The 21,172-nt window shown below is 46.9% G+C and overlaps 1 protein-coding gene across 1 annotated transcript in view; it reads left to right on the forward strand.

Moving 5' to 3' along the window:
* Positions 1-1,118: 1,118 nt before the first annotated feature.
* Positions 1,119-21,172, forward strand: part of cachd1 (cache domain containing 1) — a 35,894-nt gene continuing 15,840 nt past the window's right edge. Inside the window, exons 1-4 of the mRNA XM_068743222.1 lie at positions 1,119-1,412; positions 13,481-13,543; positions 15,590-15,738; positions 19,035-19,141. Coding sequence (XP_068599323.1) covers positions 1,164-1,412; positions 13,481-13,543; positions 15,590-15,738; positions 19,035-19,141 — 568 coding nt within the window. The 5' untranslated portion in view covers positions 1,119-1,163. The remainder of the gene's footprint in view (positions 1,413-13,480; positions 13,544-15,589; positions 15,739-19,034; positions 19,142-21,172) is intronic.

Genomic DNA, 21,172 nt, shown 5'->3' on the forward strand with positions numbered 1-21,172 from the left:
GAAGCTGCAGCAAAAACGAGAACTGGATTCCTGCAGTCTGCGTCGGCTGCTGGACCCCGGGACGCTTTTCATTCGTGCTCATCCAAATGCCGTGATTCATGTTACAAACACATTTTGCACAGCTGCGGGACGAATCATTGGATTGTTTAGACGCACCAAATCACTGTTCAGCAGTTCAATACCCAAAACATAGACTGGTTTCATTTGATTGCGTGATGTGCGTGTGCGCTTTTTGCTGACAGTTTTCCCCATGAATTAAATGAGCTGTATACAGACCCCCCCCCCCCCCCCCCACCACACCACACCACACCACACCACACCACACCACACCACACCACACCACACACACACACACACGCACACACACGCACGCATGCGCGCGCACCCCCCCCCCCCACCATTGAGCGATAAAAGGAAAATAAATAATGCAAAAGAATATCTTGACTTTGCAACATTTATCATTGGAATCCAGTTTACAATGAGGAGCAGCTCTAAAAAGCAAATAAAATATTTGTGCACGATATTATTATAAAAGTGAAAATATCGTGCACAAATATTTTATTTGCTTTTTAGAGCGGCTCCTCATTGTACAAAGAGGGGCCTGTGCCCCGCTAAAACATCTGTCTAGCCACGGCACTGGGTCCTACTTTATATTTTAACAGCTTTATATTTCATTTATGTGGCCCCCGATCGATGAAAAATAGAACTTCTATCGGCGCGTCTGTTTCCCTGCAGTGACTGAAGGCAACGCGGAACCCTGATCCATTGATCTGGAGATCCAGGCGCCGGTGGGACTCGAGCGTTTCCACGCCTCCCTCTTTTACGCATTGTGGTGAATCTCCGGCTCTCACACACACTTTGCCAGACTTCCAGGAGTTGTTGTTGGGGTGAGTAGGGGGGGGGGGGACGGCCGAGTGACGACGGAACAACGTGAAAATAAGAAAAGATCGGGCTCACACGAATGGATTTACATTTTTCTTTCGAGGCATTTCGAGGGATCGCGATGGTGCGCGCCGCTCGGAACTGTGGAGGCTTGCGCCAGAGAGAAAGGGCACATTTACGCAACGCTTCAAAGTTGTAAAAGTCGTTTTCTCTTGGAGCTTTTCTTCTGCGCCGCCGGCCCAGACTCCGTGTTCCTCCAAACTCGCGGACCCACAGCCATCATGGCGAGGCGCACCCCGGAGCAGCCTCTGCTTTCGACCCCGAGTCCTGGCGCTTCGATCCGGGATACGCGGCTCGGGTTCCACCGGGGCTGTCCGACTTTTTCGTGGAGCGTTATTTTAATGTGGACGGCGCTTTGTTGTGGATTTTGCGGGGCAGACGCGGAGTTTTCTATCCTGGAAGAAGCGCAAGTTTTGGCCGATCAGATGAAGAAGCTGTCCTCTCAGGAGCTGGGGGTCTTCACAATGCAGGTAAACGCCTTTAATTGTGCTTGTGTTGTTTTTGTGTGTCAATAGGAGGCAGAGCTGCTCAGATTCGACCGGATTTAAAGAGCAAAAACTGGCGTAAATAGAATCATGTTGATGCAGAGAGAAAGTTAGTGGACATGTCAGGACACAATACAACCTTTGGTTTCCTAGAAGCTTTTATCTGGGACATTAACACTCTGGAGGTTTGATTTTTTATATTATAAAACTCATCGATTCATTTGGTTGAATAGACACGTGATCGATTACTGGAACACCTTTATTGCCTGTTTTTACGCGCAAATACAAAGAAGAGTCGAGTGAGTTTTCCTCACATTATTTACTCCCATAAATAACACCAGTGTGATGCAACTGGTTTGTGCCAAGGTCACGGGACCTGTGTGTGTGTGCGTGCGTGCGTGTGCGCGTGTGTTTTCTGGTTTTAGATCAACACACCGACCTGAATCTGAAAACCAGCTTTAGGGGGGGAGCACAGATTTTTTTTTTTGGGGGGGGGGGGGCAGATTTGCATGATTTTGTTTTTCCCTGCGACTATTTCGATCACGTATTCCGCAGAGCCCAAGTCTGTTGAGAAGATCTCAGAAAGGATAGAAACCCTGATTGATCTTTGATTTTGACAGCTTGTGTGTTCTTTGATCAGACGTTCGGTAAAAGTCAAATGTTCTGCTGTGGATAATCCGATGGGATTAATCTAGGAAATAATCTGCAGGTTAGATGCTCGATGTTTGACGCACCTCTGCGTCCATCTGTGCAAAGCTGCACCGAGTCACCAAATGGCAGGAGGTGCAGGTTGGGTGCTGCGGGCGTGTTTTTTTGGTGTGTGTGTGTGGGGGGGGGGGGAGGGGGTTAGCACTTCTGAGGCACAGGCTCTCACAGGTCTTGAACACAGTGGCGAAGCGGCAGGGGGGTGGCGGGGGCCCTGCCCCCAAATGGTGTTTCATCTTCTCTGCTTCCATGCCGAGCCGCCTTCATCCTGGCTGTGGGAGTCAGCTTTGAGGGCTCTCCTCTGATCCGCCTTCTCCACCGCTCGGCCCTCTCCGAGCTCCAGTTGGTCCTCTGTTCCCGTCCTGATCTCTCCCCCCCCCCCCCCTCTCTCTGACGCCTGCCATCCTTTTCTGCTTTTCTTTGCTTATTCACACAATGAAAATCAATCGCCTCCTTCTACGTGTCCTTTTCGGGTCATCCCCGCCGTACCACAGCGCCGTCATCCCATCACCCGAGATGATCTAATTCATGTGAAACATCTCCCACGACAGATTCTAATTCCTTGTCGCCCCTTCCGGATTATTTATGCGAGTGTGTGTGCGTTTTTGCGTCGGCTCCCCGCGTCATGGGGAAGGCTGTCACGTTTTTTGAACAAGCTGTGAAAATCCGACTTGGCGCGGAGCTGATCGGAGCTCGATTGAAGCGGCACATGAGTTTGTCAGAGCAGTTTTCCATGAACGCAAGTGATGTGCATCCAGTAAAAACAGTCTGCATCTGCCCCTGGAAACAGCCAAGAGTAACAGTTGTCGGCCATGCTTGTCTGCGAGGACACCTGCTCCGATGCTCCGATGTGGGCTGACCCGCAGCCAGGAGTTGTTTCCCGCTCCAGCTAGATTTCACCTCCATTTTTATTTTTGTCCCTTTCTGGTATTTGAACTTATATCCCTCGTGCAGGGAAGAAGTCACCAGTTTTCCAAGCTGTTGTGTTTCCTGATTAAGATTGGTGTCGATCCAAAGGGCGATGCAAGTTCCCGAACCAACATTCTTTATTTGTGCACAGTTCTGGCCGCTTTGCTTCAGAGAAGAAGGTTTCGGTTATGAAACGAGCATCCCAGCAAATCCATTTTGGATGTGATGACACTCCTCTCCTCTCCGCTCCACTCCGCTCTGTACTCTCGGTGTAAGTCGACGGGTCAGCTGAACAATCTGTCATTGAGTTACCGATGCTACGATACGCTCCACTGTTGTTTCACTGCGGACAAGCTTTAAGGCCATAAATAGGTGCTCTGCTTATTAACAAAATATTTCCAATCTTTGTGAATGATTTATGACATCACTGCGGCTCTCAGTGGTTTTTGGGGGGAAGAAGACTGATATATGAAGCTAATAAGCACTTCATGTCAGATTTTCTGTGGCTTAACGTAAGAGGTTTTACACGGCACTTTTGACTTGGCCTTCGGATGTTAAATGTGAAATACAATCTCCTTTTCCCTTTTCCACGTTGAGTCCCGGTCCCGCTTCTCCTCGTGCTGCAGCCGGGATTACGGTGCATGATTCCAGCCGCAGTTACGGCAGCGAGCGCTCAATCCCTGCTGGGAAGTATGGAGCATGCTGTCACCATGGTAAAAATCCAGGCAGTATTTCCCACCCTTTTTATTTTTACCAAAGAAATGTTGCGAATCCTACGAGGATTCTCACAGAGGCTTGCTTGCCCATTTTCCACCAAATGTCTCGGATGAATATTACTGGTAACTGGAAAGCAATGAAGGTTTATGGAAGGAGACAACTGCTGCAGATTGTTTTCAGGGTTGGCTTTCTGTTGAATCCTTCACAGAGACCGACGAGGAGGAGGAGGAGGAGGAGGAGGAGGAGGAGGAGGAGGGTTAGAGGATATACAGCAGGACATCAGAATTCCTGCAAGCTTCTCTGCAGTCAGGCTTCAAAGCCTTCTTGCCTCTTACTGGCTCTGTGCTCAGACAGTCAAGGTTACTTCAAGCCTCGGGAGTCCTTCATAAGACATCTGACTCATTTTTTCACTTTCAATCTTTGACTCTTTATTTTTTCTGCCTACGACAACAACTTTATTTTACACACACTTTTGGTCCATCGGATTATCCATCAATTTGTTTGTAAAATATATCTTTTTTAGCAGGTTGGATGGAATTCAGCTGGAAATGTTAATTTCTAGAAGACGACGATGATTATGAGAATAATGATTTCGTGAGGCGTTCAGGTGAATTGGGTTCTCTGTGTTAGCCGGCGCTAACACTGCGGCGGTTCAGTTCCTCATCTTCAATCCAATCATAAATTGTGATGTTCCTCTGCAGTTTATGAGCCATTCAAGGCTGTGCTGAAGAAATCTGAGCTTCAGTTCCCCATTTGAACAATTGAATAAAAAAATAATCATAATTTTTTTATTGCAGAGAGTTTTATTTTATATTTTTTGTACTCGCTTTCACACACCGCTTTTGGATTCTCGGTCCCAAGTCGCTGATACATAAATATTTATAACTCCCACTTGTGCTATTCTGTTTGTGTGCGCTTTTATGTTATGTCTTTTTTATTTCTCATCTCTATCCAGGCTGAATTGGAAATGAACATCACTGGTTTGACCTTGTTTCCAAACTAAACTTTTTCTTTCGTTTTTGAACTTATTTTTATTGGCATAGAATTTTTAATTGTGTTTCTTGTGTCGAATTCTTTTAGTGAAAAGCTTTAAAAAAACAAAAAAAAGTCAAACGACATTGTAACATTGACGTTTGCTTTCATCGCCCCGTCGCAGGGCAGCAGGGAGCGGAGCAGAGGGATGTGTTTTATTAAATGTGGAACTGCTTGTGTGTTTTGGCCCCGAGTCCTAGCGCCGACCGGCTCGGGCGTCCCTCGCATCCAACGTCTCCAAACCGCAGTGTCTGCAAAGTGAACACACATCAGACGCGTTGGATTTAAGTGTTGCTGTCTCTTCTAAACACAATTTAGTTGGCAATCCTTAATATTTGAATTCATACTGGGGGAGGGGCACAGCTTTGTCCCGCCTTCCCGCCGCCCTGGTTCTCGCCTCTGTCGAGGTTCCAAGCAGACCGAGACTGTTGGCCACTGATTGGTCGGAGACGACCGTCGCTACCACGCGGTTGTCACCGAGAGACGGACGATGCGATGCGGCTCGCTAATCAGGAGGCAAGGATGAAAAATGGACGGGAAACGCTTCAGACACTTCCAGTATTCCAAACACGGAGTCACACTTTTGAGCCGACCCGTGCACGCTCATAACTCTCATAAACACACAGTTGCATGAAGCCGCGCGAGCGGAGCGGCGGCAGCTGTGTTTAGCTATTCGTATCTCCGGGCTCAGTTTATGTGTTTGACTAATGAGTGGCCTATTTAATCTGGAGCGGCTCGCCGGTGATGGAAGACAAGCGTTAGAAACGCCAAACAGACGTCAACCGGGAAACGGGGACTTCTTGTCATTGCTACGGAATGAAAGGCGGCCGACGCCGGTGCTGGCGGCCCAGGTTCGAGCCGGTTGTATGCCGTTTTTAGGCCTTCCTTTGTGTTTGTCTTTGGCAGGAGCCCAACTGGCTTTTTGGACTACAAATCTAAATCCTTGCTTCATCCGATATTCTCTCTCTTCCCATTCCAAGTGTCTATCTTTTGGACTTTTTCCCTCCCTTTTTGCTCAACTTTCCAGACTGGTTGCCAGATTTGAACGGCTGATGCTACGCCAGCTATCAGGCCAGCCCCTGGTGTCGGTGCCGTGAGCCAGCTGGGGGTTCTCTTGGCATCTACCCAGCAGACCCATCAACGCAGCCCACGTTTATTGTTCTGGTATTGCACAAAATCTGACTATAATGAAAAATGTGTTTAAACCTGAGCCCAGGGAGTTGCTAAATAATTAGCAACTGCATTGACTTTCTGAAACTGGAGAGATTAAAATACAATATTTGCCTCATTTTCCAGGCTCCAATGCAATATTGAAATGAAACGGTGGTTGGAAAATTTCAGATGGAAATTGAGCAGGCATTAATTCTATGAAACAATCTTTTGGAAAAGAAGTATCGCGGGGTTCAATAATTCAACTCGTTCGTGTCATTAATATATAAACCGGCACCCGCTCTCGCTACATAATATATATAGAATGATGAATTCTGATTTGCCGTTTTTGCAGGGATGCCAATTAAAAGATTTTCTGAGGGGCGCTGTGCACATGTATAAAAACAGCAACAACGGCGTCCCTCCAGCAGCTCATCATTTACATACCTGAAACTTGTGGATGTCCTCGGGGAGCTCCGTCTCCGTCTCCGTCTCGGCTTTTCTCTTTTGAAAGCGCTCGCAGTCGGGCTGCGGCATGCGGCGGCGGCAATCGACTCATGAATGGGAATGGGAGAGGTTTTCCAATGTTTAGACAGCATAGGGGAAAAATGTGATGCATAATCAGTTGACACCCCCATAGGCCTGTCTGCAGTCTAACAGCTCTGCTTGACATGTTTGTAAATAACACTGTTATTTGTGTGTTCCTCTCATTGGCTTGAATATTAATGAATCCAAACTATATATTTTTCTTCCACTTTGCATGAGATTTGTATGGATTTAATTCTTGGGTTTTGTTGTCACTCCAATTAATCATGATTTATTGTACATTTAGGCCTTTTTTTTTCTTCAATTAAATATGCTCAAAGGATTTTAGAAACATGCCGCCGTGCCATTTTGCAAATCTGCTTTGGGTAGTTTGAGTCGTAGAAAATAACAATCCGCGATTTGTTCCTCGTTATCTTAATGGAATCAGTGAGAAGAAACAAAGACTTGCCTAAAAATGTGAGCACTGTAAATTTCAAAGTACAACATTTGACAAAAAAACCCTGTTATTAATGATCATCCTCAAGGAAGGAAGTCTGTCTGAGTTGCATACATTGTGAGTTGTCAGAATGTGAACTGCTTTCAGTAGAACCGGTTTGGGAGTGGTATGTCAGCTTTTTATTTTTTTATTTTTTTATAGATAGGCTAATTTAGTTTTTTCTATTTTTAGTGAAGACCTGAGGTTTGCATTCGTCAGAAAGGCTGGCTGTGCCTCACCTGAGTGCTCATTCCTGTTCTGCTATTTTACTCCCCTTTTCAGCCTGTCTTTTTTCCTCCCTCCTCTTGATCTCTAAAGTTCCCCTTCTCCCCTACACACTTCCACCACCATCACTTATCTCAAACAAATCTGAAACTGGAGGCTGTTTTGGAAGTTTTTGCTCAGATCACGATTCAAGCATTAACATCAAAAGGATAAATGTTTCCGGGCTTTGCAGGATCCCTCTTCCATCGACGCTTTTTTTATTTGCATCGACAAAATTTATTCCTCGGTTCCTTCTTTACATTCCCACGCCTTTGTTCCTTGTGTTGTGATCGGCATGTTTGTTTGTCTGCAAGCTATTGTGATTTGATTACATTTTCAGACAGATTTAAGTCTGGAGATGCAGAATCTCATCTTCATTTCTCCGACTTATATCCAAGTCAGCCAATATCTTGAGATATTATTTCACAGTCTAATCTTCGCTGCTGAATACACGATGAGCGTCTTTCCTCGCCCGTCGGTACGGCTGCGCTGAAATATTCCGGTAATTTAGCCGACCACGGTCCGATGTTTTTCCTTCCTCGCCACAGCTCCCGGGTCGTCTCCTGCCGGCACACTTGAGTGGCCAACACAGATCCCGCATCAGTTAATCACGTCATGTCATGAAGACTAATGGCGTGCCGGGTTCGGCCATGGCTTTTACACATAAATGCATCATTATATGTTTGTCACTTGACATGGAGCGTTTGCCCCATACCTTCCAGACTGGTCGTTGGCCAAGTCTATGGTTACTGGTGTGAAACTGGGGCCACTGGGACTAAACCCAAGGGCCTGAACTGGTATCGTATGCAGCCCTGGTGACCCACGCCTCTATTAATCAGTACATGTAACTGCCCTTAGATACACGAGGCAGAACAAAACGCCCTGTCTATTGAGAGACCACATAACAGTGGCCAGACATGAGCTCATGCTGATGCTCGGAAACCTGAGGAGGAGACCACCCAAGGTGGACCCCCCCCCCCCCACTCTTATCTCGTCCCCATCTCTGATCTGCTGCTCCTTCACATTCACCTGCCTGACATAACAAGCCTCTGCACCAGTATCCATGCATTCTATCCGCTTCCGTTTCGCTTTCGTAACGGTTCTACCTTTTCATGGCCACGTGAGCGTTATTTGCTTTGCTGCATTCCATCTTCAGGGTTCTTTGTTAACATTTTCACTTGAAGAAGTTATCTTAGCGTGTCTATTATGGTCTTCTGGTCGGACGTTATTTATATATAGGGTAGCTGTTCTGTTCTGATGCTTGTGAGAACGGCTAGTGACACCCCCTATGAATGAATCCACGGCGAAGGAATGTGGAGATAATCCCGGGTACTTTGTGGCGATGGCTCGGGCGCCCTGTCTAAACATCCTGTCATCCTGGGGAGAACCAGCACTCTTTTAACAGAAATTGTATATAAAAGTTTAGAATTTATGGGCAGTTTATTGGTGGACGAACCTTTTCGCCGACTCATTTTACGTCAGTTCGCTCTCAATGTTCTTACCCTGATCCTTTAGACCTCTTCAATGGTGGCAATGAGTCTTTTGCCTTGGTGAGGTGCACCAGTAGGGATTTAGAGGAACAGCCCAGAGGTCAGGTGTTTCCACCGTTACCAACGTTCTACCTGAACGGCTCTATCGTAAAGATCTTTAGTCTACTGTAAGAACAGTAAGTGCTGCTTCAGGATTCACCCGAAAATAGCGTCCGCATCGGCGTCCCCTTGTCAAGCCTTTATGATGTTTGTCTAGGCCTCAAGTAAAGTTTAAAGAATGTATAGTGCAGATTAGCCAACCCTGATCAAGGCGGAAGTCCTTTTTCCAGTTTAAATTCTCTCACTCTAGTCCCGAGAGCAACTTTGTAGTCTCAATGTGATTTCATCTTCAACCCTAGATTGCATCGCTTTATGGAGACGCTCAGGTATGCAGCTTTGATCTGGCTCCAGAAAGTTTTCACATGGGCTCGACTTTAACGGCGAGTTGCTGCTCTGCAGTCTGGGCATCTGCATGCGCCGCTGCTTTCACGCCACGATCCCAAAAAACCCGATGAAAGTGCCGATATCTCTTCAGAACCACGTACTAATATACATTATAACGATTAGCGCAGGGTTGCCGTGACCTCTGGTTGTGTTTTAATGATTCAGCTACTTTGATATTAAAGGGAAATATTGAAGAAATATGCTCTTATAGGAACACAAACCCCATGGGTATTCTTTTCTATACTGCACTACAGTATAAACGCTACTCCTCTAGCTAAGATGTTGTCTTCACTTTCCTCTTCTACCCTAAATGTATGTAATTTAGTGAAAATGGCCTCAACAGTTCTGGTTCCTGAAGCCCAGAGACGGAGATTAACTTTCACTGCGCTGCCAGATCACGTCTCTTGTTTCATTCACAATGCCTTATTTTTGGATCAGTCGGTGCATCAGCGTACTTTACCCTGCTGGAGAGCAACATTAGACTTGATAGAAGTGGAATTTATTTGCCACATAGCTGCGATGGCTGCAGAACCACATTTAAAATCGACTTTTCCCGAGCAAGTTGGAGGGTTTGTGTTGAAAAGTACAAAATAATGCAAACGGTGCACAAAGAAATGAAATGCATGAGAGATTCTTACAGCTTTCCCCGACATATTTATAATAAATAACATTTTTGTTATAGAAATACAAATAAAGGTTGCAATTGGGCGCTGGTAGATAATAATTCACAATAAATAAGAACTCTGGCCGTGGGGTGGAGAAGCTATCAGGCGGCTTGTGTGGCCTTGGGTTGACTGATGTTCTGGACATTACAAGAAATGCAGGTGCAAACGTTTTGGGGGCATTTTTGAATCTCTGTTGCATCTAGTTTTTTTATTTTTATTTTTATAAGCTGCTTTGCACTGAAAAGTCATCATGCGTGGATAATGGGACACATTTATCCAACCTCTTGGACTTGTTAAATTTTGAGAATATTCCCAGTCTTCAATTTATGTCCCGAATTTGGATTCCGCCAAGGCGGCTAAAGCCACCTCCACCGCACACTTAGTTCATGGATCTGTGCCTCTAAATCACATCGTACTCAATTACAGCCTTGCTGCGTTTTTCAAAAGATTTCGGGCAATTTACAGATTCGCCCTTACTTTGCCCCAAAGTGCCCTGGATCTGGGCAGAAAAAGGAATGTGGTTGCATCAGGATTCTATTTTGCTGCATCAGGTCGTTGGGTTGCTGACGGGACTTCATGTCGTTACCCCGTCTCTTCTATTATGACTGATCAATTTGAGCAACTAAGAGTATGCAAATAAATCAAACTCTCAATGGTGGACAGAGGGCCACAGATTTAGCTTTCTTTTGGGGTCAGGTGAGGCCACTGTGGTTGCCGTTCATGCAATATCGACTTAAAAGACTTTTAGCCTTGGAGATAGTGGCCCTGTTAGCTGGCTAGGCTGGGACTCGGCGCCGCCAGGAAGATGGTCTGACTGGGACAGAACAAGAAACTCTTCGATTGGAGACCATGAGAAAACAAATCTAGTCCAAAACCTTTGAACCAAAAAGTCATGTCGCGCTGAGAAAGCGAGAGAGAGAGAGAGAGCCCAAAGTCTTTTGAGCAGATATCGTTTAATCGGCCAACGAAAAGATGAACCACAACCAAACAACTGAAGGAAAAAACTCTGTATCCGTATCGGATGGGAAGTCGAGACATGGCGGAGATGGAAAAAGAAATAAAGCTCACTTCAGAGGTGAAGCCCGGATGCTGCATCCCCAGCTCCAGCCCTTTGTAGTGCAATGAGCAGCGGGTTGGCTGGGGCCGATGGACAGCGCCGAGCAGGCGGGGGGACGGGGTGAACCAATGAAGGGAGGCGGGAGACTGAGCAGTATACAAGCAGCATGGAGGAAGCAGCAGTTGGTCTCCCCTGGGCTGTAGGCTTTTATCTGTCAGTTGCATCAATCTTTCAGGTCCGATGCTTCCCCTCCTACATTCACACTGCAGCCGGATGCGTGGAAGGGAAGTCTGTTCTGTCCGTCACAGATCTGTCCGATGAGATGAGCTTGGCCTGTCCCATGCATTCACTTTCTGCAGTCTTTAACTTACTTACTCACTCACTGGAGGTGAACCCCCCCCCCCCCCCCAACCGAGTGATGGTCCCGCTGAGCCCTTCAAGTGCGTTCATTGGTAAAATTCGGGCCACGAGACTTAAAACGGATGAATGGGTAGGGGGTGGTTTTGTGCGCGCACGCGCTCTTTGGTTCAGCTCCAAATTGAAGTCGCTTCAGGCCGAAGTCTGGCCTTTGAAGATGGAGGAATTGCTAATAGGTGTGTTCCCAGTTCAGCCCCTCCCCTATAGTTCCTGCTTCCTGGTTTTCCTTTTCTTTCTTTCCTTACTCTACCCTTCAGCTCGCCAGTCTGGTCCATCTATCCTTCACTTTGTCTTTGGGCTGTCATCATCATCATCATCATCATTGTCTGTCTCGGGCTGGTTGATGTTCAATGGCGCCATGACAGTTTGTAAAGTCACTGACCAGAAATTAACCCTTTAAAGTCCATTGTATTTGATACACTTGGCCTTTGAGGAATTTGAGACTTCTACCTCGTAAGTTTTTATATTTTAGTTTTCTTCCAAGGTAAATTAATTCTAAAGTTTGGCCTGATGGTGGCGCTAGAGAGCAGGTCATGGTTTCATTAACAAGGGCTTATTTATGTATTCACCAAATAAACAAAGTCCCTGACACAAGAACTTTGATCAACTGATTTCTGTAAATCATTCTCCTGTGGTCAGACTGAAAATGTGTTAGAAATGTTTTAGTATAATTGCCTCTAAATTTCTGCTGTACAAAGTGTTGATTTTCACTTCTTTTGTTAACCCTTTAGTTTTCATTAGCCAACAAGAATTGCGGTACCAGAATGTAAAAAATTTGAATACTAAATAGTAAGAGGATATTGCTAAACATTTTAAACACAAGAAGGGGGGGGGGGGGGGAAGGAAAATTGTGTAAAAAAAATATTTACACATCTGTGTTTTTTGATGTGGATGTGGATGGCGTACCATTTTATACACCTGGTAGCAATACTTTTGACAGCCTTTTCGCCCAGCCCAGTTAAACGTCTTGGGGAAGCGTGAGCACATCCGTGCCGCTGTGTGTTTGTCCGTGTGCGACGCCGCAGTGGTGTGCACATTTCAGTGTTAGACTGCGGGTCATAGGAGGCCACCGGCCCACGGTGGCCCGGGCGGCATCGGGCCTCTCGGGTTTCAGAGCCGAGCATTCCTCGCTGGCTGCTACATAGCTGTGAAAACCACAAAGCAGCTCCAACAACAAACACTGGAGGCACTCGGGGAAAGGACGGGAACCTGTGGCTAATCAACAACAGACGCTTTCCCTTCGCTTGCAGGATTTCAAAGTTGCTGGCTTAGTGGAAACAAAAGCATTTCTCCATTCCACTGCCTGTTTTCTTCCCCGCTTCCCCTCATTCTGGCCGGGTGTTTTTTTTCACCGTGTGTGGATTCTGCTAAGTCCCGGCGGCTCTGTTTGCGTGCGCTCAATCACATTTATGTCGGTTCTGTATCTAGAACTTGTTTTCCACCAAGGGAAGGGTGTGGAAAGGTAGACCGTAGTCTGGGCTGGGCTTTATGACCTGCAAATATTTCCTCTGTAGTGAAATAGGAAGCCGTGTGTGTTTTTGAAATTACAAATATAATGTCTAACACTTTTCTGTTTAGTTAGTTTAATGCCAGGCAATGTTTTTAATTGATATTTTTATAATACTTTTTATAATTATAAGATTTAAAATAGGAAAAGGGAACTGATAACAAGGCCATGATTGGATTATTACCTCCCGCGAGGCAAGGCGGAGGTTATGTAATCGCCGGCGTCTGTCTGTCTGTCCATCTGTCCGTCACGATGATCACCATGTAAATGTGTAAAGGAGAATGAGCTGCTTGGCGGAGGTCTGCGCTCTGAGTGCTTTTCTAGTTGTAGTTTGGGTGACGGTGACGCAGGTGTTTGAGCGGGTCGTCCTATGATCGAGAGGCCGGCAGTTCGAAATTCATGTGCACACTGTCGTTGTGTCCTTGGGCAAGACACTTCACCCACTTTCGTAATGATGCAATAGTTTGTCGACTCTGTTTTCACTGGTTGGTTGCTAAGGAACGGCTCGGCTCGGCAACACCTGAAACCCAAATCTCTGAAAGAACTTTCCTTCGGCGGTTGTTTTTATCACTGGAGCCACATTTCCAACATTTTCTCCTGACGTAACCTCAATTTGTCTCTCTGTGTCTTCCTCCAGAGGATTTTCAGCTCGTTTGTGTACACCGAGAAGACATCAAACGGAGAGACAGAAGTGCAGCAGGTGAGTAACAAAGGCTTCTCCTTACCCGTGTGTGTGTGTGTGTGTGTGTGTGTGTGTGTGTGTGTGTCGTAGACGCTCTCTTTTCATCGTTGCTGAATGGAATACAAAACAACCTCGCTGTGCCCAACCAACAGGGGGCGTATAGGGACATCTCTTCAAAAACAGCAGAGCGGAATTCCATGAGATTTCCCACATGCTTGTCGGGGCCCTGGAGGCATGCATCTCATGACTGCTTTCTGCCATCTCCTTTTTCGTAACATTCTACCTGCCTCACACCGTCTCTCACGCTCCGTCCCGGGACAGAGTCCGGGACAGACAGGAAGAGGAGCACTGAAGGAGACAATATGAATGTCCTAGGTTTGAGGACAACTGTGCGCAGATTTCCTGCCATGCAGACGTGAGGTTAATCAGATTGTGCACCGGCGCGACGTTTGCATCCGGGAACGTGTGTTTGCCCAGCTGGAAGAGTGACGGTAAACAGCCGGCAGCGAGAACAGACGGGCAGATGTTTGCCTTTCTCCGGTTTTTCCATCTGTGTCTGAATTGCGTATTACAAATCACCTCGCAGATGTTTACTAGTCACGAGGACTCAACCATTAGCCACGCCCCTTAAACTCATCCCATTCAAGGTTAAGTCTAGGTTACGTCATCGCTGCCGCCGCATCCCCTCGATGCAGGATGTCAGGATGCACCGGTCCCACTCTTGCCACTCCTGCGGCTGAAATGGCCCCATTGGGTGCCTGAAAGCTGGTCGAGTGGGTCAGAGAGTGGAGAGATGGGGGGGGGGGGGGCTGTGTTGTGGAGGGTGTGGCTAATCTTCAGAGGGCGGGGCTTGTTTTGGCCGTGGCAGCGGTGTAACTGAAATTTCTATGAAGTCACCCAGTAAAAAGTCAAGTCTTGCTTTCCCCTTCGGTCCCCCCCCCCCCACCCACCGGTGATGGAAACACTCATCCACTGAACACTGGCTCATTCTCTCCCCCACCTCCCACCCCCCTTTTTTTTTACACACAACATCCTCTGCAGCTAATTGCCATGCGTGAACTCCCACTACGTGCGTGTGTAAGAGTGCCGTGTTTGTGCGTTTAACGCTATGGTTGTGTGTGAGCGTGCACGTGTGCATGGTTTGGTTTTGTGCGAGTGCTCCTTGTGGTGGAACATGAGTCACTGTGGGCTGTGCCTCAAGCCCCCATTAAAACCACGAATAGCAGCCAGCTGATTTTGCTGTACGAGTGGTCAATGGGTCGCCGTATGACCTCCTCCCCCCCCCCCCCCCCCCCCATTTCTGTCTGGAGTCGCGGTCCCTTTTGCTGGCACAGGTAATTATGGGATGCAAACATTGGGAGTCCAGTCGGCGTGAAAATAAGCCGTATTGTATGCAATTAGGCAAAGTAGCTTCCAAGGGGACCCACAAACGAACAGACAAAATAAGGAGCAATTACAGTCTGTGTGAAATCAATAATAATAAATATTGATTATGGCTACAGTAATTGGATCATGATTGATTACAGCCATGCATTGTCCTTTAGATTAAGTGTATATGGTTTTGTGACAGGAAGCGGCTGTGAAATGCTGCTGGTGCGCCGGTTATTAACGTCCCACAGGAGGCTGCTGCAGACCCCAAAAGAGCTGGAAGCTTTGTTTTAAAAGAGAACGCGAACCTTCAGAATCAGAAAACTAAAGTGTGTGCACATCCAGGGGCCTGCATTAACAGCCCAGTTAAAACCTGCCTGTTTAGAATCACTTCATTTCTCCTTCCTGCTTACTTGTTTACAGGGACCTTATATCTGCTTCCCTTTAATTTGGCTCGAGCTCCTATCGAGTTGCATTTTAGATTTGCACAAGGCAGCATCACAGAGCAACACGTCCATAAATGCGCTGCACATGTAATGGTGCCGCTTATTATTCTCTCCTGACCTAAACGGGGGGGCTCAATAAAATGTCCCGCGTTAGGTTTTCCTGTCATTCTCACCAGAAGTGTGGAGAAAAGTTTGCATCGCTGCTAATCTCTCCGTTTGTGTTGTTTTTTTTTTGTTTTTTTTTGAGCAGCTGGCCAAAAAGATTCGGGAAAAGTTTAACCGTTACCTGGATGTGGTCAACAGAAACAAACAGGTGGTGGAGGCCTCGTACACCGCCCACCTCACCTCTCCGCTCACGGCCATCCAGGACTGCTGCTCCATACCTGCGTCCATGATGGAGTGAGTACACACACACACACCACTCTCTCTCTCTCTATCATGCACACACACACACACACACACACACACACCTTTGTTTAGACTTGTTTTGATCACTATCTCATTACATCATTTACAGCTGTGAGCAGCGCTGGCGCTCACCAGCCCCAACTTTTGCTCCCAGTGCCCTGACATTACAACGTTTTATGGCTCTTGCAGCCCGGGAAGTCTTTGTGATGCTGTGTTTACTTTTTTGTTTTTTTTAATGCATGAAGTCATTTTAATTAAGAGCCTCGGTTTCATAATGACATTTCAAGACGTCTAAATGGCAAAGCGTTATTAACGGCTGGGCTTTTACGAAAAGGTCGCCCGCACAGCAAGACTTAAAGCGGTTAATGCTGCCTCGAGTCGTCTCCTAGGCCTATGCAGCCGCTCGCTGGCTGCAGCAGGGGAAGAAGAAAGCACGGTTCAAAGCCAAGCTCAGAGAGAGCTGCTTTCAGTTCTAATCTATACAGCAGCAGCTGCCTCACCCCCACACCCACTCCTCTTCCACCCTTCCCTTTATCAGCGCATGTAACCAGTTTATTTCCCTCTGAAGTCTTCGAGCTGCAGAATCCACAGGGTCTGCAAGGTCATCTGCCTTTTCGTCAATTTTTCCCGGGAATCAGGATCGCCGCTGATCTGCAGTCAACTCGTCACGCACGCTACAGCTGGAAACGTGTCACCTTTCTGTTCCAGCGTGTGCACGCCGGGGCTAAAAGCACGGATTTACTGCCTTCACTGACAGCTAAAAGCTTCTCAGAAAACGTTTATTTAAGACCCGGGTAGAAAGGGTGGGATGATGCAACGGGGGAGTCCATTGGGTGATGGCGGGAGGATGGACATGCCAAACTGAATCAGAGTCTGTCCGATCTGACAGCACTTCAAAGGGTGTTCCTCAGGGGGAGGGGGAGGGGGGGGAATCACAGAGCACCCTCGCTTTCATTTTCTTATGTTTATGTAGGGTTGAGAGATGCTTAAAGGATAACTTCGCTCTCTCTTTCTTCAGGAAAGCTCGCCGAACAAAGCTCCTCTTAGAATAGCATCTGGCTTTAATAAGTTCTTGAAATTTTGATTTTAAAATCTGACATTGATGGAATGAAACTGATCAGCAAATCTATGCGGCTCAATTTCGAGGGCTGGATTTGTCGGTCAGTGTGCGCTTGTTTTATTTGCGTTCTGATTTGCCGTTGTCTGTTCCTGGTTGAACAGGATCCATGCTGGGGGCCCAGAATTCCAGCTCCCTGTAGTCCACGCCAGGGTGTCCTTCATTAGTCTCGGGCATCAGCTGCTTCTGGGGGGTTGCAGTCAGGTCAGCCAGTTTGGAAGGGGATCGAGTGTTTCACGGTGTGTCCGTGTCCGTTAGCCGTGAAGCTAGCGGCTATCATTTCTCCTAAAATAGCAAATGGATGTGGTTGATAGCATTGGCATGTTCGTGTGTTTTCTATTTCCACATGCGAGGCCCAGGTGTTCGCTTCAACAGTTCCGCTACCATGCGGCTTCTTTTCTATGACGAGGGTGCACAAACGGGCTGCACAAACCATAATATCCACGGGATTGATCGCTGACACCGGTGATCAAAGTGTTGCCGTACAGAATGTGGTAAAATCATACGCGAGATGATGTTGCACGAATTCCAATAGCTTCCCTCGTAAATTAAACATAAACATTACGGATGCCGTAATGCGGCGCTCCCGTTTCCCAAGAGGAATTCTCGCCATCCGAGCCTCGTGGCAGATTTACAGTCCAGATCAAGCATATACGTAGAGAGGAGTTGGAGTGGGTGGGGTGATTTGGGCCGGGCGGATGCTCTGGTTGCTCAGTCAGCACAATGATGATACCGTTCTTTGCGCAGTAGAGACGGAGAAGGTAAAATGCCGGGCAGGTCAGGACCGGGTTTGTTTAAGTGACCTTAACAGGTGAAAATGTTGTGCAGCTATCAGAACTTTAATCCCACTCCTCTCACCCCTCTGTTAATGACAGCCTTCCGTAAAAGGTGCCTCCGGTCCGTTGCATGATTGATGCATTAAAACAAAACCTGTATTGCAATACGCCAGAATACTAGCCATCAATTCGCCCAATGCTCTTTAACAGGTGCGACTCCTAACATTGCAGCTTGCAGAACAGCAAACCTCTTTGAGGTAATTGCACTCCCTGGGCTTTTCTGGATGACCTATGATCATCTCCTCCGTGGATGCCCCCCCGGAACGTTCATGGATGCGAGTTAGAATCTATATTTTGTTTCGCGTGCATCTGTAGAGTCCAGCATTTAGGAAACATTCTTTTTTTTTTGCCCTCATTAAGATGTCGGTCGATCTCTCCCTCTTTCTCTCTCTCCCTCTCTCTCTCTCTCGTTGGCTCTCGTGCTTCGCTTCGCTCCGCTTTTGATCTGGAATTCAAAGCGGCTGAAAATGTATTTTTTATCTGGCACACATTTTGCCGAGCTGCCCTCCCCTCTCTCTCTGCAGAGCGTGCTGAATGAGAATAGTAATGATTTGGCCTTATGGGGACGCTGTGAGTGAAGTTCAAAAGCAGCCCGTACATAAGAGCGCCTGTCAATCAACCCGGCCCGGTGCCAGGTCTGCACGAGCACAGCTTCGAGTGTGTGTGCTCGCATTAAATGGACGTGTGCCTACGTGCATGTGTGGTTGGTGGGGTGTGTATTTATTTATTGTCAGACTAGATGCAGCGCAGATTGTGCTGCAACCTCCTCTTTTGTCAGCCCTTAACCTCGGTGACCCGAGCGCCCCCCAGGCAGCCGATGCATCTAATGATACCGTATAAAGGCATGCTAACCATATAGCAGCATGCCTGCTGATATATTGGGGGGGGGGGGCTGCTAAAAAAATGACAGACTCCTAAAATAAACTGAGGCTCTGTTTGAGAAGCTTTGAATGACCAAAATAAGCGGACTGCCCTTTCTAGAATTACATTCAGATGGAATCAAGAAACTGTTTGGAAGAAAAGCAGAATTTATGCAGTTTTCCATGTAAAAAATAAATAAATCATTTGCATGCCGAATGAGATCTGGGCCGCAGATGATGTCGTCGCCACTGATATGTTTCAGCTCAATGAAACAAGCTGGGGCCGTTGACGTCTGTTAAATGTGATTCCATTAACTTAAAGGTTTCACGCGGAAGTCTTTACCAGTTGTGTAAATCATGTAGGTTTCAGTCGGACGTATCTTTCCCCAAAAATGTTATTTCAAATGTGAATATTAGACCCTTTGGATGTACTCTATAGATTTCTCAAAAGCTTGTGTGTGGTTTTTTTTGTAGGTTTGATGGAAACTTCAATACCAACGTCTCAAAGACCATCTGCTGCGACAGACTGTCCCCCACTGTCAACAGCCGAGCTTTCAATCCCGGTCGGGACCTCAACTCAGGTGTGTTAAACTCACGCAAGCACACTCGGTGAGGCTACGAAGACGCACAGCGACTGTGTGAACACATTGCCAGACAATGTTTCCTCGGCATCATCATCGCACGCCGTTCAATAGCGAGCAACGATATATCAGCGATGGACAGTTTTAAGGGTGCATTTCTCCTTTCAGATTGCATGAGCACATTGCAGAATATTACCATGTGAAAGCCACATGTGTCTGCGCCGCGTCAGCCGGTCTGCATTTGATTAGGAGGAAAATGGGCCGAGTCGACGAATAGAAAGAGAACGCCAACTTTCCCCGGCTGGCTTCTATGTTCTGCTGCCATTGCGTGCTTAACTGTGTGTCATTAATGCATTTCTTATCCTTCTAGTTTCAATCAAACCTTGTAAAAAAAAATAATAACAATTTCCATGTGAAATTTTGTGTTTTTGTCAAGAATAAAAGGGGGGGGGGGGGATTTCAAAACCTGATCATTTATAGTTTCAACGGTCACGTTAGTATAATGCGTTCTCAGAGAGTGCAGACCTCTGCCAAGCAGCTCGTTTTCCTCGTAAATGGATTTACACCGTCCACATGGTGATCTGGATCATCGTCAAAAGGTTCTAGATTGTTCTTGGTATCTTTAAACACCAACTATGAAAGTAGAAGTGAATGGGAAAATCCAGATTTTTTTTGTATCATAGCGAATGTAGCGTGTGTTCCCCTGACACCCCATTGCTGGTCCAGACTTCCCATCCTGCTCCTCTCTTGTGCACCATTCACACCACAAACCAGTCACAGCGAGTTCAAGTTACCCCTCCGCCTCCTCTCTCCTCCCCCTTTCCCTCACACTCAGCCCTCCTTGACCCCGGCGTTCCCACCCTATTCATTCTCTCCCATTTGTCTCAAGCCAGTCTAAACAAGCTACAGAGGAGAAAGGGGGAGGGAGGACTATAGAGCGGGGGGGGGGGGGGGGTAATTGAAAGGGAGAGGAATGAGGAATGAAGGGGAAGGAAGACGGGCGAGAGCTGATTGAAGTGGGGTAATTGTATCGATACTGTTTTGCACTTCCTCCATCGTCTCCGCTCTCATCTTTCGTTTTGCATATTTTCGGATGTAAGAGGAAGGTGGAAAAGAGCAGATGTTGGTAGATGTGGGAATACTTACGATTTTCCTTTCGGTGCCGCTTCATCCATTTCGGATGTGCTCGCAATGGTCATGTGACTATTTGGCGGTGGGGTGGGGGGGCCTGGTCTGACAGCTGTATATAGCGCTCCCCTTTCCGCTGTCAACGCTGAGTGTTTCCTGTTTATACTCGCCTCGGAGATGGCTGGAGCGGCGGGACGGGGATGATGCACGGTGGCTGACCGTGGCGTGTGAGAACCCGCCGCATCTCGTTGACGTTATTTTGCCAAGTACACGCAGTAATGCATTTTATTCATGTTAAAAATGTTAATATTTTACACACGATTTTCCACCCCACCCATGGCAAAAATGTCCTTGGCCCGTAATATTGCTGCAGGGCATGAGAAGGTAAATGGGTTCGCTTCAGCAGGTGATTGATTCGGCGTGATCACAAGCCAAGAACCATATTTTGGGACTATTGAGGCCCAGCTGCACGCAATAATAGCATGTCTGGCAAAGAGCATAGACTTCATTAGCAACATATTTGAGATCCTACCCGGACAATGGAAACCTCCGTCTGACCTTTAAAGCTGGTTGTATTTATGCAGTAGGAAATTAAGCGCTTGAAATTTGGGGCTAATTTCATATTGAGTAGAGTAGATTAGTACTGTTCTGTGGTACAATGGTAATAGTTGGGTATTAAGGTCCCCTTTATCCAGATCTACTCCAAGATTCAATGGTTCCGTCTCCGGGACGTGCATCATTCTTCCAATTCAATTCATTTTTATTTCTTTGACGCCAGATCACAGCAGAAAGTTATCTCAAGGCGCTTTACAGGTGCAGCAGGGAAAGGTAGAATCCAACTTGTTCCACGAGAGCATGCACTTTGTCAATGGAGGCAAGGGAAACCGTCCATTTAACAGGCAG

Source organism: Brachionichthys hirsutus, chromosome 9, assembly GCF_040956055.1.
Source record: "Brachionichthys hirsutus isolate HB-005 chromosome 9, CSIRO-AGI_Bhir_v1, whole genome shotgun sequence".
Classification (NCBI taxonomy): domain Eukaryota; kingdom Metazoa; phylum Chordata; class Actinopteri; order Lophiiformes; family Brachionichthyidae; genus Brachionichthys; species Brachionichthys hirsutus.